The following is a 22,043-nucleotide window of genomic DNA, read 5'->3' as shown; positions in this document are numbered from 1 at the left end:
CATCATCTTCCATTCTCTCTCTCCCTCTCTCTCACACACACACACCGCGTTTGTATATGCAGGGCTCTTCTTGTAGGTACTGCGGTGTGTTCCACACTATCACTAATAAACAAATATTAGTGATACCGAACACTTACGGTGAATTGACTAATTAAATAATTTTTAATTAATTATTTATATTAAATACAACTAAATGAAGGATTTTATTTTCTTATTTGTTGCATAATTAACAAATTAAAAGAGCAAATTAACTATTAACTGTAACTATTTAGTGCAAAAATCTTTTTTCATAAAAAAATAATGATGTATAAAAAGAAAACCATGTAATATATATATTTTTATTTTATTTTAGGATAATATGTTATTTTGCTTGTATTATTTTTTTCATTGCTATACCTTAGTGACTTAGTCATTTATGATCTCTTTATATACATACATATATATATATATATAATATTTATATATGCAGGCACATGTTTTATCTTCTTCCTTTTGTCGTTTTTTTTTTTTTTTTTACTGGGCATTTTTACTCATGTGTAATCCCTTTCCATTACCTTTGGGTTGAAAAAATTTTGGAAGGAAATCAAATAAAAAGCAAGAATGGCTTAGCCCTTCTAGCAATGTTTTCTCTTTCCTTACAAAAATAGATGAAAACAAAGATAAATAGTCGAAATTACTGTTCTACCGAGGGAGGGGCATAGGGCCTAGATTAAATATTTAAATTTTAGTAATGTTCTCATTAAATCGAAACAATTAGAATATGTTTGGCTTGTAAATATAGAAATAATTTTATGTCATAAAAAAAATTAAAAACTATACAAAAATTTTGTTTGGTTCATTTTTTGAAAACACACTTATAAAAGTGTTCGCTTTCAAATAATTATAAAAAAAATATTATGTGATAACAGTTGTCTAAGTTCGTGCTGACCATTTTCAGAACTACAAATCAAACAAACTTTTATTAACATCACATGAAAGCAAATGAAAAGTAATTTTGAAAAGAGTAATGCTAGTGAAATCTCCTCACAATTATGACCAAAAGAAGATTGTATAAGAATTATATATTAAAAAATTTATACCAATATTCATCCTGGATAGATCAAACCAATGAAACAAACTTTTATTTCCCTTCTTTTTCCTTTTGACTTTATTTGATCAAATTAAATTATTATCTTTGACCTTCTGATATAATATTTATATATGTATATATATATATATTTTTTTTATTGGGTCCTTGCGGTAGTAATCTACATGACATGGGATAAAGTCGAACTCACAGTAGCATTACTCAGTTGAGATAGCATTACGTTTTGGATATATCATGGGAACTGAATGATTTACAGGTCTTGTAACACTTAACGTGGCTCATGAAAATAAATGAAAAAAGCAATTTATTAAAATCCAACATCTTTATTTATGAAATAATTAATACACCCAAAACTTATGGCTATTTCACATTGCTATACCCAAATATCCATAATTTAATGGCTTTTCTAAATTACACAATCGGATACCCACCATAACAATTTATACAATTTTCCCTTGCTTATAATAAATTGCCTGCTTATCGCACAAAGTTGGATATCTGTTTTAATTTCCTCCAAAGTACTACTCTTCTCGCGGCTTACCTGTGTTCCTATAACTAGTGCGCGTCAATGTTGAATCCCCTAGTAGTCTGAAACCATGATGCTATTATACTTCTGCGGTTATTTTCTTCATTAATTCTTTTTTGTTCACCTGAAATTAGAAATGAATATCGCTGGTAAAATAATATTTTTTTGAAGGAGAATACCAATTAATAGAAAAATGAATGATAATATTCGTTGAAAGACGAACACAATACTAGTAATTCACCTTTCCCATAGCATTACGAGGCATCGTGTCCCACAAGATCAAGCGAGTTGGTAGCTGGAAAGAATAGTGGAATAAAAAGATTATTAGTAAATTGGAGTCAGTCGATGCTCAAGTGTAGCGTAGCCTTGATGATTATGTGAAGCACTGAGAACTATTGCAGAGACATAATATATATTTGGAGACCCCAAATTGATTTCACAACTATAAAATAAGCAGAGGAGAGGAGGGGCGACAAGTACCAAAAGCAGCCGCAGAACGAATAGAATTTGGTTGAGAAAGATCGGGGAGGTTTAACTAGTTTGGAAATTTAAATGCACAGCATATTTTAAGCCTGAAGCACCGACTAACATTTTCTCAAAATCCTAAATGCATATTGAAAGCAACCTCAGATGAATGTGGGGATTTTCAGTTTGAAGTTCATTTGCCACTAAACTTTGGCATGCGAAGGCATTCTTTGTGATTAATAGTCTACTTTATGAACTGGAGAAAAGACAAGCCAACCAAAAGGTCCGAGTTACAATTTCTTGCTTAAAGAAATGGAAGAGTGAGAAGATGGGTATGGTATGATACCTTGTATGGTGCAAGTTTCACTTTAGCCCATTTGCAAAGTTCTTCCAAGCTTACAGCAGGCTTCAACTCTTCATCCCGTTTTTTCTTAATCTCTGTGTCAGGCACAATTATTGCAGACACAGCTTCCCCGTAATCTTTGTCCGGCAAGCCCAAAACACAACACTCTGATACAGCCGGATGCTGTGTAGAAGGGAATTGGTTAAGAATTCTTTCCATGTAAACAATATTTTCTCTTCAAAAGGGTCTTTCAAGGAGAAAGTACAATGACATGTTGCTATAAAATGTAGATCGTTTCTAATCATGACATTGCTTCAAGTAGAACAGTATAAGACAAACACTTACCTGTAAAAGAATTGCTTCAATTTCTAATGCAGATAGCTTGTATCCACCAACCTTCAAAATATCAGCACTATTGCCTGACATTAGAGGACCGAAAAGCTTTTAGTGTAAGGAAAAATCTAATACAACTAAAATTTTCTGCTACACATACTAATGTTATGAACTCGACCAACAGTCTAACACTATTGAGCGATATCAAGAGGGGACCATATATTTGAATATACTGTTAGTTCCATGGAACAACATTCTGATTAGTTATTATATGTTCACAAGGTTAGTTATTATATGTTCAGAAGTCCTTTGCACATTATTTATTAGATCAGGAGCCAATTAGAAGATAGAACTGCAACCAAGCCCCGTAACAATTTAACTCTACAATATCAGGGAAGTATTTATTGGCCGATGATGCTATTATATCCATCAGACATGCATTTATAAAGTGATCCATAGAATGCCAGAACCTAGGGATTGAGCCATGTATTGCCCAGTGGCGGCCGCCCCCACTCAAATTTCATTTATTTAGTGCCACCATTAAATTTTTGGTAAACCCCTTAACATGTATATATATATACACACACACATATACATATATGTTCATGGAGGAGTTTAGGAATTTTAGCTTATTTACTCTCCCTCTCTAAACTTATTTATTGATTCTCTAATCTATTAGTTTTTTATTGATATCCCGAACTTTTTGGATATGGGTTTACCACCAATTTTCTAAAATTGTCTTTATTATCTTGGTCTACCAAAAATATTCTAAAGATTAATCATATCAAATCTATGAGTTCACAATCTTTCTAAATTAGAAAATTCAATCTGGGTTCTTTTTAATATATTACCTTCATAATAATTGAAGCGAGTATTTCTTGAAAAAATAATCTAAATGGAAGTATGAGCAATTTTCAATGAAAATATCAATTAATATTAAAGTTTTTCGTTTATTATAGTAGTTTGAAATTCTTTTATCTTATTATTCTTCAAGGGCGCCCCTCTCAAATCATTTCTGGCTCCGTCACTCCAAGAACCCTAAGCATGACCAGATTTCTTGCAAAGAAACTGACCACAACCATATAACAATTTCATGATAAGCAAACAATAATGTCAACAATTGTACAGCGCGGAAATTTAAACATGCTTACGTCCCAAGATGACGTAGTATCCATCTTCATCCACTTTAGCAGCATCTCCAGTTTTGAAAAACCCATCATCAGTAAATGATTCCTTAGTTACCTAACAGATGATCACATAGATACATCAGAATGAGAAACCGAGAAATAGAAATACATAGCATCCTATAGCTTGTACAGAATAATTTAGTTGGAATAGTAAGCTTCGACAAAGTCATAATAGCATCAACTATTTTAAGAGAAGTAGAAGAAAATAAGATTTAAAACATCACACTTGGGTTCCTTGGTAAGTACACTTAATAAAGAGGAAATAACACTCCTTAGAAAAAGCTTCAAGCTGCAAATTCTTAATGGAATGGTCAAAAACCTCAAAGATTGCGCTTTTTAAGGAACCCATAAACACTAAACTCTAAGTAATCCTAACCCTTGAGTGAGATCAATTTAAACTACTAGTAAAACCCAAGTAATATAAATCCAGAAAGACAATCAAACATTTATTCATGGCTGCTATATCATGAACAAATTCTCCATAGGCAGCACAAACAGTAATAGAGGTGCACATGGTTCAGATTGGACTATTCAGTTTGGTTCGGTTCTAGACTTTTTTATAATTCAATCCAATATATATACAAAATTAAATATATATTACATATAATATAATAATCTATTATAATATAATATTTTATTATATATCATAATATATAGTTGAGTGGCTAAAAGACTAATCCTATTGTTCTATTATTTATATTATGTAAGATATATAAATATATATGTAATTATATATAGTTTATATAACGGGTTGGTCCTGTAGGACCACAAACCAGAATCGAACCGTTTATAAACGGTTCCATGTTTTTGGTACCGGGACCGAACCGAAACAATCCGATCGGTCCGGTTTACCGGTTCAACTGGTTTTTTGTGCAACTCTAAACAGTATTCTACAAAGAACTGTTCAACTCAACTATGTTTCATTATCTTAGTGAGTTGGGGTCAGCTGTAAGAATCCTATTTCATCAGTCTGCTCTATCTAGGATTATAAATTTCAGTCATTACTCAAATATTCCCTACTTATTACTGGAACAGTATACCTGCTGTAACTTAACATATTTCCCTACCTTTTAGTTTCAAAGGACAGGATCATTATCCAAGGAAACTTGGTGGTGGAATGAACAAGTCAAAAACAGCGTAAAAACAAAACGGGAGGGAAAAATTATTGTAAATATCATGACTCTACTAAGAATTCTACTAACAACTGTGTTCTGCTTCGCAATGTCATACAGGAAAACATTGATAAGCAGGTGCTTAAATTCCCTGAGAAGAGCAGAGACACTATGGGAATAGAGACTACTTCCTTCCTGCCCACAGTTTCTAAAAACATGATCGAGATTGCCCTAAAACGGCCTTAGGTATGACATGGCCTTCAGGGAGCTTAATCATCCTGTCCCTGTTCAAATGATCAAAGATTTGCTTGTCTGGCTGATGTCAAAAGAGTCAATTTTCCGTGTCTCAAACAGGTTTCTTTTGATATTGCCAAAGGGCATTGGGAGAGGAGGAGCTAGTGGATGGGATGCCCTCACTAAAGCCTTACACTCATATGGATTCTATAAAGCTTGACAAAAAACTAAAATTAGTGAAATCTTTGAAAAATACAAAAATGTAAATAAGGAAGTTAATTAATGAAGCAAACATAGAGCATATGACGATGAAATTAAAGAAAGATGGAAACTTTATTTTGAGAAGCTGTAAAATAAAAATCATTTAGGAAGTTGAAGCTTAGAAGAATATAGTAACCTTAGGGATAACCTTAACGAAGATGATCTAGGGAAGGACTTAGGGCCCGATGACATTCCTGTTAAGGTTTGGAAGTGTCTAGGGGAGAATGCCTTATCTTGGTTAACAAAATTGTCTAATAAGATAATAACAATTAAGAGAATGCCTGATGAGTGGCGTAAAAAGTATTTAATACCTAATATAAAAATATATATGGGACATACATAGCTGTAATTACCATGGTATTAAACTAATGAGTCATACTATGAAATTTTGGGAGAGAGTGATCAAACAATGATTAAGATGAGATATATAGATTCATGCGGGGAAGGTCAATGATGGAGGATATTTACCTATTGAGGAGACTAATGGAAAGATATAGAAAAGAAGAAATATCTCCATATGGTTTTTAATGATTTAAAAAAAGCCTATGACTGGGTACCTAGATATCCAAAATGAAGGACCATTTTTTTTTTTTTTGTGGGGGGGGAGGAGATCACAAAGGGAAAGGGATATATTGACACGATAAAAGACATGTATCATGGTTGTGTGACAATAGTTAGAACGATTATAGGGTAAACAAATCAATTTTCAATTATTGCAAGCTTACACCAAGGGTCAGCATTAAGCCCATACCTTTTTGCTTTAGTTATAGATGAGCTGATAAGACACATTCAAGATGAGATTCCGTGGTCTATGTTATTTACCAATGATATTGTTTCAATCGATGAGATTAGAGGAAGGGTCAATGCCAAATTGGAGGTTTGGAAGGAAGATCTAGAATTAAAAGGGTTTAAGATAAGTAGGACATAAAACTGAATGTATAGAGTGTAACTTTAGTAAATCTGGAAAAGACAAATGAAGTTGAAGTGAAGATTGAGAATCAAGAGGTGAAAAAGTGAACATTTTCATTATTTAGTCTCAATTATTCATAATGGAGGAGAAATTGGAGATGATGCTAATAGAAGAATTAAGGTAGGATGGATTAAATAGAGGAATGCATCTAGTATATTGTGTGATCATTGTATCCCCTTAAGATTGAAACGAAAGTTTTATAGAACAACGATTACACCAACCGTACTTCATGCTTATGGGATAGAATGTTTGGCCGCTAAAAAACAACATATGCATAAGGTGAGTATGGTGGAAATGTGAACATTGAGAGGGATGTGTGGTAAGACCAGAAATGATCACATTTGTGAGATGATTGGAGTAGCACCACTTGGAAATAAAATGTAAGAAAATTGGTTAAGATGGTTTGGAGTCTTTGGACATGTGCAACAAAGACCTTTAAGTGCGCCAGTTAGGAAGAGTAACATAGTCCACATTGAGAGTATACTAGGGAAGAGGAAGATCAAAGTTAATGTGATTTGAGTTAGAATGGAATGATATAATAACATGTGGTTTGACTAGGTCATGACCTTTGATGGAGCTAAATGTAAAAATAGGATTCACGCAGGCTACCCCAAATAGTTGGAAAAAAGCTTTGTTTTTGTTGTTGTACTATCAATATTGTATATAAGCATAGCAACCAAAGGACCATGACACTCTTCAATACATCTAAGTAATCAGGTACTTTTACGATGGTCCAATACATGATGGGAACAACATATGAGAACCTGGGCTTTTATACCTTCTTTTTGGGCCTTTTGGTATTGCCACTAGTCAAAAGAGTCATTATCCATCGTGATCTCCGTTAATCAAGGATGCTAGGAGGGAAAACTGAATACAAACCTAACATTTGGCTTTATTTGCACAAAGTGGCTGCTCCAAGTCCCCATCATCAAATTCTTGTTTGATTTTTAATCTTCATATATTCAGTTGATGTTCATCCCAGGTCAATTGTATGTCATTATCCATCACTTAGAAAAAAAAAACTTGTATGTCATTATCTATCAACTTTATTTCCTGTGTACTCCTTATATTAGCAATGGACTTACCAGCAGATTAGCGGTGTAGCACATCGGAAAAAAAAAAATGTGGGAATGATTTAAATAGATAGATTACAGCCTCCAACAAGAAATATATGAGCAACGATAATCTTTAAGAACATAAGAAATCTGTTTCGCAACTAAAACAGGGTGAAATGAATTAGAATGTGTATAAACTTCCAGAAAAAAATACAAAAAGAACAATAATATATATAGATAAAAAAAAATAAAAAATAAAAAAAGGTAGAAGTAAAAAAAAAAAAATGGAAAGGAAAGGAAAGATCCAAAACACATAAAGCTTACAAGACAATGGATCTCATTCAAATTATGCAGAATGTAATTAGAACAGCTACGAAAGATGGAAAGGAAATATGCAAGAGGGGTATAATATTTATATTGGGAAGTACCTCAGGAAGTTTCCAATATTCCTTAAACAATGAAGGGCTTTTAATGCAAAGTTCACCCACACCACTCTCATCTTCAGCAATAATTCTGGTCTGTCATAAACCCAGATATGTAAGAACATTCACCAGAAAAAGTCAATCACTGCAGTAGTCACGATTATTGGGCTCCCACCAGAATTTATATTTATCATGAATAAAGAAAATCTCAGATGATTGTTCCTAATAATGTGCATTCTTATCAAGCTGCTGCATTTACAAAACCTTTCTTCATCCATTGACAATCCACATAAAAAATTCTAATTGGAAGAAATCTGCTAACCTGTACACCTGGAAAAGGTTTGCCAACAGTGCCTCCTTTCCGCACACCACTTAACGGATTAGAAATTGCCATGACAAACTATAATTGTTGAACCATTAATAGAATCATGGTAAGTATATCTCTAAATAGATAGAATTAAATTGTCTTTCCCATAAAATAAATAGCCTGCAGAAAGGGCTAGTGTAGATGTCTAGTACACATACCTCAGTCATGCCATATCGTTCCAGAAGACGATGTTCGGTGATGGTCTCCCACTGTTGCATGACAGGAAGTGGAAGTGCAGAGGAGCCGCACATCTGGAATAAGTAACAGCGTATCAGTGACTAAGTATTCATCAATAAATTTTGGTAAAGGGGAACAAGAAAATGAGATTGTATGGGGCAGCATAAAATATATATAAGATACTTTTTAGTCGTCAAATAAAATTAAGAAGAATTACTAAAGAGACATCATCAATTCAGTAATTCCTATCTATTTTTCCAATCAAAATTTTCATCAAAATACCTTCCATAAAAAAGGAACATCAGAAAAGCAATTGAAACTAATTACCATAAGACGCAACTGCCTTGCAGCTGAAGCTGAAACATCTTGTAATTCATGATCCATTGCTTCGTAACCTTGTATTAATCGAGTATACATGGTTGGAACCTATATGTTACAAAATCATTGCAACAATCACATCATAAAAATATGAGAACCCTCTGAAAACTTTGAGCAAATACATTTGGAGCGTGCATGCTTGGTAGTTTGATAAAATAAAATGTTGTGAGCAAATACAATTGGACTGTACATGCTTAATAGTTTGATAAAATAAAAGGATCATTGTTGTATCATGCAGAATAGAATTTCCTTACTGCCGGACATAAGAGACTTACTCCTGTAAACACAGTTACAGCATCATTAACCTTAGTCCCATCTCTTGGATATGATTCACGCCATCTCTGCCAGATTCCCCTAACACTAAATTTTGGCATGAACTCAACCTTTCACAAAACAAACAGATATATCACAATCAAAAGAGCTATGCAATTAAACAGGAATCTAGTTGTAGGAAGGACAGTGCAAAGAGGCTTCATATCATAATAATTTATCTTCCAACAAAAAAAAAAAAAAAGGACACTGCAAAGAGCAATCCAAGTTCAAAAGACAAAAAACAAACTAGAAGGAATTACCGTGGCACCCGCATAGAGAGGAGCAAGTAAAGCATTGAAGAGCCCATGAACATGTATATTAAAAGTTAAGGATCAATACAACACAAAATTTGATGTTCATTTTCTGATAGCACAGCAGATCAGACATGAATATAGTTCATGAATTTCTTTCAGAAACATACTCAATTTATATAATTTATGAAAAGCAGATGCTTCAATATAATTAAATTGCATTTGAGGATATGATGTAATGGTAGACAATTAAGAAATTGATCATCAGATGTATATCCCCAAGCATTTTTCAATATTTGGACCTGAAATTGAGACAAAAACCCAATGGTTAATGCCAGAAAATAATAATAGGTAAGAAACAACAATATTGAGAAAAGAGGTTGCATGATTCACAAGTAAAAGCGCCAATGCGTATCATTGACTTGCATAGTTACACAGATAGTTGAAACCATGCATCAAAACGTACTTTATACAATAATTTTGGGACAATGGGTATAACAAACCACTGTTCAAAGCAAATGCTTCAAAGAGCACCTTAATTTTACCCCTTACACATACTGACACCAAAAAAGTCATGATATAAAAGCATGTTCAATTTAATTGATAAAAAAAAATTGTAAATGTGCATGAGCATGGAGTGGAGACCACAATTTATGTTTCCTTTTCCTGCACTATAAAAGATAATACATTAGTCGTCAACACAAAGAAGTCAAAGTACGAAGCATGGTCATCTATTTACTATACCTAGTTAACCCCCTCTTTGGTGTAAGTGTAAGCTCAATTTGCCTCTAACAAAAATATCTCATGATGAAAATTTCATACTGTAGTTGATTCATAGCCAAACCTTCATCCTATTTTTGTGTCCATTCATAACCCTATTTCTGTTAATATACACTAATACATTCAAATTTTACGTTAAAAACCTAGCTACATGTGAAAAGGGTCCATTATAATTTATGAGCCTCCGCCTTACAATATTGGCTATCTTTTTCTATATTCCTATAATCTAAATATGTTGCACCAGTAGATTTTATAGTTCAGAAAGTAATTGAGAAAATGAAGCCAACAAATTATAGTCAAACTTTTATAAGGAAAGTACTTTGCATGCCACCTCTCTAATAGCATATAAATAAATCCCTAATAGCGGAATGACTTCCCCAATTGCATGTAAACAATAAAAAATAAAAATAAAAATAAAAAAACAAAACAAAACCCATGTTAACTGCTTCATGAGTTACAAGTGCCAACAACAAAAGGGAATTGTGCCATATGAAGCAAAAGCACTAATCCTAGATTAATTGCATTTAAATGTTCTAAGCTCATGACATACGTGGTGTACAAACAAGTACCTGCGCTAAGACGCTTTTGTGCGTGTGAACAACTCCTTTAGGTTTACCTGTTGTACCACTAGTGTAAATAATCAATGCTGGGTCCTCCCCTACATTAAAGCAAAAGGGGTATGAGGAAAAACATTACTGTTAAGCTCTATAAATTGAACACACGGGATAAAATCATATAAACCCTCAAGGTAAACAACCTTCTATCTTATTTAGTTTTTCGATCCCCTGTAAACTTCCGTCCACATCCATTACTCCAGTTTGTGACTGAACATGCTCAGATGTCTGTGAAGGAATACTGGGAACAGGAGGAATAAGAGAAAACTGAGCAGCACTCTTAGCTGCAACACTCTGCATAAGCTCTTGATGATCTTCAGTACTCAAAATCATTGAGACATCCTAAGAATCAAATTGACATAAGAGTTCTGCATACATAATTGGACAAGGAAACAAGAAATAATCATAGCATGGAAATGTTATAAACTAGACGAATACATAACTTATAGCATGAAATAATTTATTTAATTTTAAGACGGCATAAATGCAAAAGATGATCCAACTCATTCTAAGTATATACCATACAGGAGATGGCTTATGATGTAATTGAGGGTAAGTTAGGCGCTTATGTAAGTAGAATGCATTGGTCAGCTACTTCACAAAGTATACTATTATATCGAGTCTGACAGCCATTTATCACCCAAACAGCAAAGTTGGAAAGAATACTGAATGTACTTGTTGGGAAAAAAAGAGGAATACTGAATGTGCTTGTTATAAAATATGTTAGAAAATCCTCAGAAAAGAAGAAACTAAGGAACAGAAAATAGAGAATGTCTAAGGTCAAACCGAATCATTCATAACATGTAGGAGCTCAGCTTCAGGGTAGCTGAGTGCAAGTGGAACTGCGACACCTCCACTCAACCAAGTCCCCAGTACTCCAGCAACAAATTCAGCAGAGGGTTTAGCTACAATTCCTATTCTAGCTCCATGAAGATCCTTATTTCCGATGACGCCGCCATCAACCTACAAGAAAAAGTTCAAGCTTGCTACCATCACATAGCTAAAGAAGTAAGAAACTGCTTCCATTAATACCAATAAAATGAAAATATGTCCAAAAAATAAAATGGGAAACCTAGATCATAATCATACACACACGCATACACAGAGAGAGACAGAGAGAGAGAGAGAGAGACGTTATCAAGTTTAGCATAGAATGTTACTATTAGAAAATATATATGTGTTGAAGGATGAATGGATTAGATTTGAAATTAGGCACACTTCAAATTAGCACCATCTCACTCACCAGAAACCAGAGAAAAACATTCATTTCAACCCCAATGTAACTTCCTATAGTGCTTCATTAGATTGGACACAAGCTTGTTCGTACATCTCAAGCATGTAAAATGGAAAATGCAGTTTCATCTACACAAAGATACAAGAATATGCGATTTTCAACTCACAGTTGCTAAAGCGCCATTGCATAGTAGACTGGATACCCTCCAAGCAGACGAGATCAATTGAGTGTAAGTATAGCTCTTCTGATCAGCTTTTATAGCAACACTTTCAGAAGATGCAGAGGCCTGCTTGGCAGCTGCTCTGGCCACCTCCATAAATGTACTATAATCTGAATCTGTAAAATAAGATTAAAACATGAATTTAGAATTATATTTACATCCCCCATGGACTTCAAAATAATGAAGTGATTCAAAAAACATTGATATCGAATTCCACAGAATTCAAGTTCCAAGCCAAATCCAATTCTGTTCAGGCAACCACAGCCTTGGAATTCACTCCCAGATAATTGATATAATAAAGAACAAAATTATGATCTTTTCATAACAAAAGAACAAATATATCAATCAACAGCAGAGAGGCAAAATTGGTCGGCAACAATCACTAATCACCTTCAATTACCAACAAAAGAACAACAGATTATAAATATATACACATTCTACATCGCTAGGTAGAGAGAGAGGATATGCATATATACATACACACATAAAGAATATACGTGTGAAATTTGATTAAGAAATGATTAGGAACTTGAAGAGACCTTACCGGAACACAACAGCCGACAGCGGGAGGACGAAAATCTAGGGTTTGTAGGAAGACGGAGAGTGAAAGAACAGAGGGTTTTGAAGCGCGAAGGCTTAGAAGAATCTTGAAGACATAGAGAAGAAGTGTTGAGAGGTGTCGAGTGGTTGAAAGTTCTATTAAATGAGCTCATTTTTCGGTGAATGCGTGGTGGTTTTAAAGGCGACCAACCTAGTTTCGCGGTTAATATTACATGCGTGTTGATCCTCGTTTCCATTCAATGGACGGTTAGGTTTGGTTTGGTGGGGTGTGATGTTTTCCGTTTCTTGGCTTTTCAGAGTTTGGACGCTGAGGCGTGAGAAATTTGAGGAGTTGAGCGCTCGCTCTCACTTCACTGCTGTGTCAGGTAATGGAGAATTACAGTAAATATTTGGGTGTTATGGTCATTTAAATTAGAGTAATTCAAAAACACACCCTATAATTCGCCGCCAAATAGGTGAACTTCCACCATCTGCTGCATCCGCACCAATAGATAGATATTGGGTGGCGGCCGAGTGTGTGCACCCATTCATTCATATTTGCGTATGTGCCCCTTCACACAATATGTATGACTTGAATGTATTCGATGCGCAATGAACGGAACTTATTTAATATATTTTTAATCTGATGCATTATAAATATTTTATAAATGTATAAGATTTATTCAAACATTGTAACAATTGGTAATAATAGTTCACATATAGGTGTACTTCCTCTATCTGTTGCATCCGCACCAATAGATAAATATTGGGTGGCGGCCGAGTGTGTGCACCCATTCATTAATATGTGCCGTGCACACAATAAGTATGACTTGAATGTATTCAATGCACAACGAAACTTATTTAATATCTTTTCAATATGATGCATTATAAATATTTTATAAATGTATAAGATTTATTCAAACATTGTAACAAATGGTTATAATAGTTCACAACTAGAATTAAAAATCAAGTGTAGGAATATAATAATCAAATATTTTATTATTACATAATAATTAAATGCAACTTTTAACTTGTTAAGTTTCATTTTGTTCAACATGGTCCTGGGATAAGGTAAAATAAAAGAGTCATTATCACATTATTTTTCTTTAAATTGACATTGGTTGCACTTCATTAATGATAGATGTTTGTAGTTATATATATATACACACACACATATATATAAATAGTAAAGGAGGGGTATTTTTGAAAATTTGAAGTTTTTTGAGGGTCTTTTGTAAATTTTTTAAAGTTCAATAGGAGCACTATTATAAATATCAAAAATTGTGTATAAAAAATACAAATAACATAAAATTCAATCGCAAATGAGGAGTCTCTTTCTGGATTTTGATTCATGATCATAAGTCCTTACTAAAATTTAAATATCTTCTTGTTATATGAGTTACACAAGGAGAGATTTTATTTTTTATTATTATTATTATTATTTTTGTAAGTTTTTATTAAGGTGTTTTATAAATATTTTAGAAGTTCAATTGGAGTGCTTTTAAAATTATCAAAACTTATGCATAAATAATATAAATAAATAAATAATTCTAGTGAAGTGTCTCACTGTGTTCAGTTTAGAGGGAGGAAAAGTTATATCATTGGACTAGAATGTTGATATATATATATATATATATGATGCTCATAGTTTGTACATGTGAGGTTTTTGTCCTTGGTAGAAGAAAAGCAGGACGGTTGTTGGATTGGCTTGTTGTTTGATGTGTTTTTCGTCGAAATTTCACTTGTTTGGATGGGGCAGTTGAAAGTTGAAACCCGTAGCAAACGTACAAGATACCAATTATAAGCTCTAATTGTAGACCCTGTCATTTCACCGTCATTTTAGCTCCTACTCATGATAAAAACACTTCACCGTCATTGGTTCGATAAAAACACTTCACCATCATTTGTGTTGTATTGCCACTCATCTCCTTGTTTTTAAAGAACGTGTAACATCTAACACCATGTAAATTAATGACCCTTCTTATTTTCTTTTTTTGGTTGACTATTTACTAGGATTGTATCAAACAGAACCACATTCCTTGAATATTGGAGTGATTAACAATTGATGCATACATATGGGATCCACTTCATTTCATCAAGAGAGGTCAGCTTTGAATTTTAGTGCATCTCCCTTATGAAGTACAACTCATTTTGAACAAGAGTTTGAAACAATGAGCAAGAGTTTTATGAGTCTGCAATGGGCTACTACTTATCCAAACGTGGTCAAAATTAGAACAATAAATTGGAATATACAACTTTGTTTTGGACACCACATATATATATATATATATATATATATTGAAATACTCAATCATAAAATTCTATTTTCCTCATCACACCATATAGATTTCATGGATGAAAAAAGAATAATGGAATAGAGTAGAGCCTTCCCTAGTTATAGTATTCACAAGATAGGACCATATATATCATCATCAATGGACTGAAAATCGAGCCATGCAGTCTCAAAATGAAACACTTCTTCCTTGGAATTTTGTTTAAGACTGTTATGGGCCCAACATTATTAAATTATTAATACAATGATTTGCGTTTACGTGTTTGATTTTGCTAGCTTCCATGAACAAGCTTCCAATTGAAGCAAAGAGGACCGTATCCCACAACTCAAAACGTCCCAACTTGTTCCATTTAAACCAAAATCAGCAAACCCCCACCAGTCGGGCAGCCAGTCTCTACCTGCCCAACTAATTTGTACACACATAATATATATATACACACACACCCACACACACACACACACAAACGTGTGTGACTCGTGAATTAACCATAAGGGTAGGTATGTGGTGGTAGTATTTAAGGCGACCTACCCAGTTTCGCGGTGCATATTTAACAATGTGGTTGATCTAAACGTTTCACATATTCAATGGAAGGTTAAGTTTTTGGTTATTAGGTGGTGGTTCAGTTTCTTTGTCTATTTCAAGTCTGATTTGATTTTTCATAAAGTGGGAACTCTTCGTCATAGTAAGTTCAACAGTTTAAAATTACTATCTTAATTCAAATGTATGAATTTAGTGGTCAAATATTTTAAAATTATACTCCGGAAAAAATCGAATATATAAAACTCATACCTGTGTTGAACAAATATGTATCATATACTATAGTATAATTTATTTAAATATATTATAATAATCTATATATATTTATATAGTTTAATATCAAGAAAATAAAACTATAAAATAAAAAAACCTCCGCTACGGTGCTAACGAACTCTTCGGCGTCTATTTCCCAGAATACAACGCATTTTCTTCCTTTGGTAGTAGCACTTCAAACCAATGGAATAGGCGAACCGGCTCGGTGAAGTACTCTCAGACTCGGATTCGGACTCGAAGTGAGTGGCTAAGGTTCAAACCCAATTAGTTAGGGTTGAACTCAAACAGAATCCCTAAGGTTTGAACCCAATTGGTTAGGGTCGAACCCAAACAGATTATAAAAGAAAAAGAGGGAGAAGTAAATTCAGAAGAGAGAAGATTTTTTTTTCTGAATTTGGTATATTGAAATGAATCCAAGAAGGGTTATTTATAGGCTTAATGGTGCCTATTCCAAATGGATGCACCCATATTCCGAATGGATGCAACCATTGTGGACCAATGAGACATTAGAAAGCCAAAACTGATTTAGGTTCAAAAGGTGCAACCCTTGGTTCAAACAAAAACTGTTTTATGGTTTTTAATTTTAATTTAAACCCAAAACAGATTAATCCGATCCAGCCCAACAAGCAAACTTCGGCCATTAATTCAGCCCGGCCCAGCGTGCTCCACCCGCAAGCCCACTAGACAAATAAAATAAATTTCAACCACACAAGCCCAGTCCAACTTTGTGTAAAAAGGTTAGACCCATCTTACAATTAAGCCCCGCCCAAGCCCGAACCGGGTCGGGCGGGCGGTGCTCGCGTGTGGTAGTTGGTTCGGATCCAGGCTAGCCTGGGTCCTCCCCCTCTTAAAAACTTGGGTGCCCTTGGGCCCAAACCCAAATCCCATACTAGACATATATATACTCAAGGTTGCTTTGCTACTTTTTCGATGTGGGACAAGCATTTTCTACTTTATTCACACCCATTTAGGTTTTATAAATCACTTACTTTGGAGCCAATTTCTCATTCACCCGGAAACGGATTTGAGAAAATAAATATACCACGTTCATCTCATCGTAGAGAGGAACGCGCTCGTCAATAGATTCGCAAAAAATTCTTAGCGGAATCTTTTAAAAATCCTTCCAAAGTTTGCGTTTTCTAATGCCGTTTCCAACAACCTTTTCATTAATTTGGTCTGGCTATAAAATGAAGTTATAAGTAGTCCACTAAAAGAATTTGTGATGAATATCATGAAAACATTTCATGATGCACTTCATGAATGATAGTTGGTTGCAGACTTGTGGGGTTTTAAAGGTCTTTTGTCCTCGAATTCTAAACGAGAAGATTTTTTTTTGTATTATTTTCTCTTTTTTTTCTTTTGAAATGTTGCTTTTGTTCTTATTGAAGATGATAAAAAGACTTTTGATGGCTCATAAAAAGTGTTATTGTCTGGTCCTGTATTGCTCTCAACTAACTCGCTCGTTCGGCTCTATTAACAATGTACATGTACATATTGAATTGCAATTGCGTAGGGATATATTTGTAATTGTAATATTATCAATGGTTAATTTCAACGACACCCTTGAAATTTGACATAATAACAACTATATATATGTTGGATCATTTTTAAACGATGACACTCCCTTAAGTTTAAAAAAATTAACAAAGATACCCCCAATGATCTTGAATTAACATTATCACCCTTTAACACATTCAATTATCAATTTATCCAATACAATTATTTTTTTATTAACCAAAATACCCTACCATAGCCACCACCAATATTGTCCACCCCTTCTCTCTCTCTCTCCACCCACCACTGCAACCTCTGCCACCACAACTAAAACCCAGCCAATTGAACCCATGAAAAATTCACAAAAAAAATCCCAATTGCACGTACACACAAATTTATAGACATAAACCCCCAATCTCACACAGATTTATAGATATATATATAAATCTCAAACCCCCAATCTCATACATTGATGCCTAAACCCCAAACCCAACCTCTCCCAAACCCAACCTATCAACCCTCACCAAACTCGATGACCGGTGGCGCAAAGGCCAAGCTCTGCATTGCTCCGCCGCTGCCATTCCGAGCTCTTTGTTAAGGACGTCTCTGCAGCGGGGACGAGCTAATGGTGAGTTCTGCAAGGATGAACTCGGCTCGGCCGTGGAGGACTCGCAGCGGCTGGTGAGGACTCGGCCGTGATGAAAACGACCTCGGCTGTGGGCGACGAGCTGATAGCACTGAACGCCGGTGGATAGCTTGGCTGGATGGAATCAGCGACAGTTGGTGCAGTTGACTGACAGCGGCGGTGATGGGCGCTAACTCGTCCGAGTTGGACTCGGTGGTGGCAGAGGTCCGAGTTGGACTCGGTAGGGTTAAATGGCTGCCTCTGCTTTTGTATGTGTTGAACCCCAGTCAAATGCCTTTCATCATCTCAGTTGTCGCCGAGGACCCTCTTTACTTGAATCATATGTATATATAGATATATGTGTGTAATTTTGAGGTGTTGAGTTTGTGTGATGATGGTGGAACTGGGAAGAAGATGGTGGTTGTGGAGGTTATGGTGGTGGCGGCGGCTGCTGCTCTCTCTTTCCCACTACTCTTCCACACACACACACACACACACACACACACACACATATATATATGTGGGTAATAATGAATATAATATATAAGGGTAATAATGTATATATATAAGGGGCAATTTTGACTTTTCATGAGTTCTGATATTTTATAATAACATGAATTAAATATGGAAGGGACAATATTGTCTTTTCTAATGTGTTAAGGGCTTGTTTGGATCAAAATTATCACAGAGAATGTCTTTGTTCAAAAAATAGTTAAGTTGTATATGACTATAAATATGTCAAACCTGGTAAAGTGTCATTGTAATTAACCCTATTATCAAATAATGGATTAAAAAAATAACTACCTATTTCATAAAGTGAGACCATGTCATCAATGAACTGCAAATCTAGCCATTCATTCTTTATCATAGAAAGTCAAATGTATAGATCAAATGGTAACAGTAAAACGTACTCTTCAGAATCATGTCAAGATTGGTAAAGACCCTAATCTGATAAGTTTTCTTTAATCCATATCCTCCATGTAATAAGATGAATTCAAACAAAGGTATTACAAATTCTTAAGACGCCCATGGGACAAAGGGCAAATTCATGTATACGAGAATCTGTTATTACCAGATTTGAGGAGATATGTAACCTTACCTTTGCACAGAGAAATATCAATTGAATAACATTTATATATCATCTAACTTGGCATATAATCAAACTATTCAAAATTATTTGCTAGCGATATATACTGAAAATATTAAAAACCAGAATGAGAGACAGAGAGAGAGAGTAGCCAAGAAACTTGGAAGAAAACATGCTTGTAGTACATTGGGAGATTAAGGAGGTAACAAGTTCATTTATATATCTCCTGATTTCAATGAACAGAACTTCAAACACCCAAACGTTTTAAATATGAAATGAAAGAAAGTAGTAGCTGACATTCTTAAATGAGAAATCACAACTTTTTAATTACTCAAGACGACATCTTTTGAGTTGGAGGAATCTGCAGCTGCTGATCTTGATATTGTCTTCCCTGTTGCTGAGCAAGGATTCCATTCCATCCTACATAAGGTAAATTTACACATATATATAATAACGTTAACATTTATTCATTGGAAAACCTGAAAATTGTGAACCAAAAATGCCAGGAGTTACCAAGAAAACAAGTCATACTCAAAGCCAACACTTCAACCTCAGCTCCAATGTTAAAACTTTAAGCTCTCAGCGAGGGTGTAAATTAAGCATCTCTATAACGCTCTCCCGATATATATATATATATATATATGTGTGTGTGTGTGTGTGTGTGTGTGTGGAGGCATTGAGATTAAAGTCAAGGACTTGCTGGTTTAAACTTTTTTCCAGAATCAAATGCTGTTATTACTTTTGGTAATTACATCAGATAACAAATTGTCTGCAGAATGATAATTAAAAAAAAAAAAACTCTCCCTTGGATTTTCTTTCAAGTGACATCCTTTTCTACTTCTTGGACCAAAATTAAATTTTGAAGTCGGTGTAGTGCAAATAATATGCACGTTTTTCATTTTGCGTCCTTGAAAATGCTACCAATTAAAGCAAGAGCGGCACAACTCCAGCAGTCACTACATTTCCAGCTAATTTTGTAGGTATATTCAGGGGACGGACCTATGTTGTGGTCAGTGGGGGCAGCCACTTCCACCGATCGACATTTTCGTTTGCAATAATGTTGCTACTACATTTGTGGTAAAACACACTACACAAGCTAGTCGCTCTCAGTACGAGTAATTTATAATTAAACTATCAATTCTTTTCTGGATTTGTCACTGGGTATATTAATGTACTGTAATATATATAAATTTACGTGAACACAAACATACATGTGCATGTATGTGTAGTTTTTACCTAGAGCAGGATCAAGTCCTCTGATTTGGAGCTCTCTGAACTCTTGACAAAGGGAACAACAGGGGCAGAAGATATGAGAGATGACATCTTCATATGGTGCTTCAACCAAATCATATTTCTTCCTCAGCTTTGTTCTGTACTTTGACCCCATTATCCATTGAGAGCACAAGGCTGGCATCATCAACACATAAATGAAACTCTCCAAAGGACAAGCTGCAACCAACATTCTATTATCAATCACCATTTATTTTATTTTTTTATTTTTTTTTCGGTAACGAATAATCAATCCATCCGCTAGTCACTTTGGACTTTCGGATGATTTGCAAACTCTAAATGCATACAATCATCATGCTCGAACCAGAGACATTAGGGGAGTTACCTCCAAAGGTCTTACTAGCCAAGTTTTTTTTTTTTTTGATAACGAAGAATCAATCCATCCCTAGTCACTTTGGACTTTCAGTTAATTTGCAAACTTTGAATGCATACAATCATCAGACTCGAACCAGAGATATAAAAAGAATTACTTCCAAAAGTCTTACTGCTCGAGCTGTCCATACAGACTATCTATCAATACTTTATACAAAGCTTAAGATATTGTAATTGACCTCCATTATTATTGGGGTGTTTCAAAATCTTTGAACCATTGCAAAGGCAAATATATATATATATATATATATATATATATATAGAAATCACTATTGAGAGAAAAATGAAATTATTGAAGTAGATGAGAGGCAAGGAAAATAAGCCTTACTCATTTCTCCACCATCCAATACCTCTGCTATCTGACCAAACGTTACACAAGGTAGACATGACGTCATTACAGCTGCCAAAAGAATTTAAGAAATAAAAAAAGAGAATTTTCAAAACAAGAACCATCAAATTATAACATGTTTTTTTTTCCTACAACTATACTTCAAAACAAGAACCATCAAGTCTTGGATACAGATGTGAACAATTCCAATTAGAATTTAAATTCTATTAAATTAGTCAGAAGAAGCTCAAGGAATTTGTGTTAGACCCTCCACAGGAACCAAACTGAAACAGAAGAGAGTTACTACTAGGGTTTCTAATTCATCCCCCTCTTTATCAAGTATTTAAGACATTTAGAAGGTTTGTCTTCTTCATAAAAGCTTCTAGCATGAGTACCAAGGTATAACAAGTTTAAAAGAACATAATCAAGTAAACAAATAAAAGATACCATTTGTCTGGTTTTCATGGCAATCGAATAACCCCGTGGACCAGGGATTTCCGATTGACAGACTCTCTCCTGTTTGCAGTTTCAGCGGGATTGAGCCGACCGGTATGCCATAGGTTGGAGTTTCTACTTCTTCAGTGGCTTGAATCCTACCCATTTAATCACAAGTAGCAGTTCAACTAAGCTCTCAGATAAACAAGAATATGTTCCTGTTTTTGCAAAGATCTTGCTTCTGTAGAATTTATAAAATGTGATGAAAATTTTCAAACAATTGAAGTCCAATGGCAATATAATATGAAACTTCATGTAAACACAAGTACTAATTGCTGATATCTACATGCATGACTTTGATCAAGCTTTTATTGACTCTACTAAACTTGTGATAAAAAATAAACCCAATTAAAATGCTATAATACTCTTTACAATCCTTA

At 34.4% G+C, this 22,043-nt stretch overlaps 2 protein-coding genes across 2 annotated transcripts; both read right to left on the bottom strand.

Annotated features, from left to right (window-relative positions):
• Window positions 1-1,374: 1,374 nt before the first annotated feature.
• LOC132280776 (probable CoA ligase CCL8) lies at window positions 1,375-13,258 on the bottom strand. Its single transcript, XM_059782514.1, has 17 exons — window positions 12,873-13,258; window positions 12,275-12,444; window positions 11,661-11,837; window positions 11,018-11,216; window positions 10,830-10,918; window positions 9,714-9,782; window positions 9,490-9,543; window positions 9,193-9,300; window positions 8,867-8,965; window positions 8,521-8,613; window positions 8,318-8,395; window positions 8,002-8,091; window positions 3,906-3,996; window positions 2,767-2,840; window positions 2,425-2,604; window positions 1,855-1,908; window positions 1,375-1,737 (listed from the first exon to the last, which is right to left on the bottom strand). The coding sequence occupies exons 1-17, from the start codon at window positions 13,123-13,125 to the stop codon at window positions 1,693-1,695; spliced, it is 1,923 nt and encodes a 640-aa protein (XP_059638497.1). The 5' UTR covers window positions 13,126-13,258; the 3' UTR covers window positions 1,375-1,692.
• A 6,080-nt stretch (window positions 13,259-19,338) lies between these two features.
• LOC132284040 (protein PLANT CADMIUM RESISTANCE 8) lies at window positions 19,339-22,033 on the bottom strand. Its single transcript, XM_059786099.1, has 4 exons — window positions 21,616-22,033; window positions 21,169-21,240; window positions 20,415-20,627; window positions 19,339-19,598 (listed from the first exon to the last, which is right to left on the bottom strand). Exons 1-4 carry the CDS (start codon window positions 21,767-21,769, stop codon window positions 19,510-19,512), a joined length of 528 nt encoding a protein of 175 aa, XP_059642082.1. The 5' UTR covers window positions 21,770-22,033; the 3' UTR covers window positions 19,339-19,509.
• Window positions 22,034-22,043: the final 10 nt, after the last annotated feature.

Source organism: Cornus florida, unplaced genomic scaffold (assembly GCF_030987335.1).
Source record: "Cornus florida cultivar Cherokee Brave unplaced genomic scaffold, ASM3098733v1 CherokeeBrave_3.0.0_Hap2_Chr11, whole genome shotgun sequence".
Lineage (NCBI taxonomy): Eukaryota > Viridiplantae > Streptophyta > Magnoliopsida > Cornales > Cornaceae > Cornus > Cornus florida.
Note: the sequence above shows the minus strand (reverse complement) of the source record. Positions and strands in the feature narration are given on the sequence as shown.

Excerpts from the sequence above, each read along its gene's own strand:
- LOC132280776 (XM_059782514.1), bottom strand. The coding sequence starts at position 13,125 with ATGGAAACGAGGATCAACACGCATGTAATATTAACCGCGAAACTAGGT. Across the intron at positions 9,544-9,713 it reads TTAATTGTCTACCATTACAT|CATGTTCATGGGCTCTTCAA; the intron begins CATATCCTCAAA and ends ACTTTTAATATA. Across the intron at positions 9,301-9,489 it reads CTCTCTATGCGGGTGCCACG|GTTGAGTTCATGCCAAAATT; the intron begins GTAATTCCTTCT and ends GTTTTGTGAAAG.
- LOC132284040 (XM_059786099.1), bottom strand. The coding sequence starts at position 21,769 with ATGGGTAGGATTCAAGCCACTGAAGAAGTAGAAACTCCAACCTATGGC. Across the intron at positions 21,241-21,615 it reads CCATGAAAACCAGACAAATG|CTGTAATGACGTCATGTCTA; the intron begins GTATCTTTTATT and ends TTCTTTTGGCAG. Across the intron at positions 19,599-20,414 it reads AGGACTTGATCCTGCTCTAG|GATGGAATGGAATCCTTGCT; the intron begins GTAAAAACTACA and ends TACCTTATGTAG.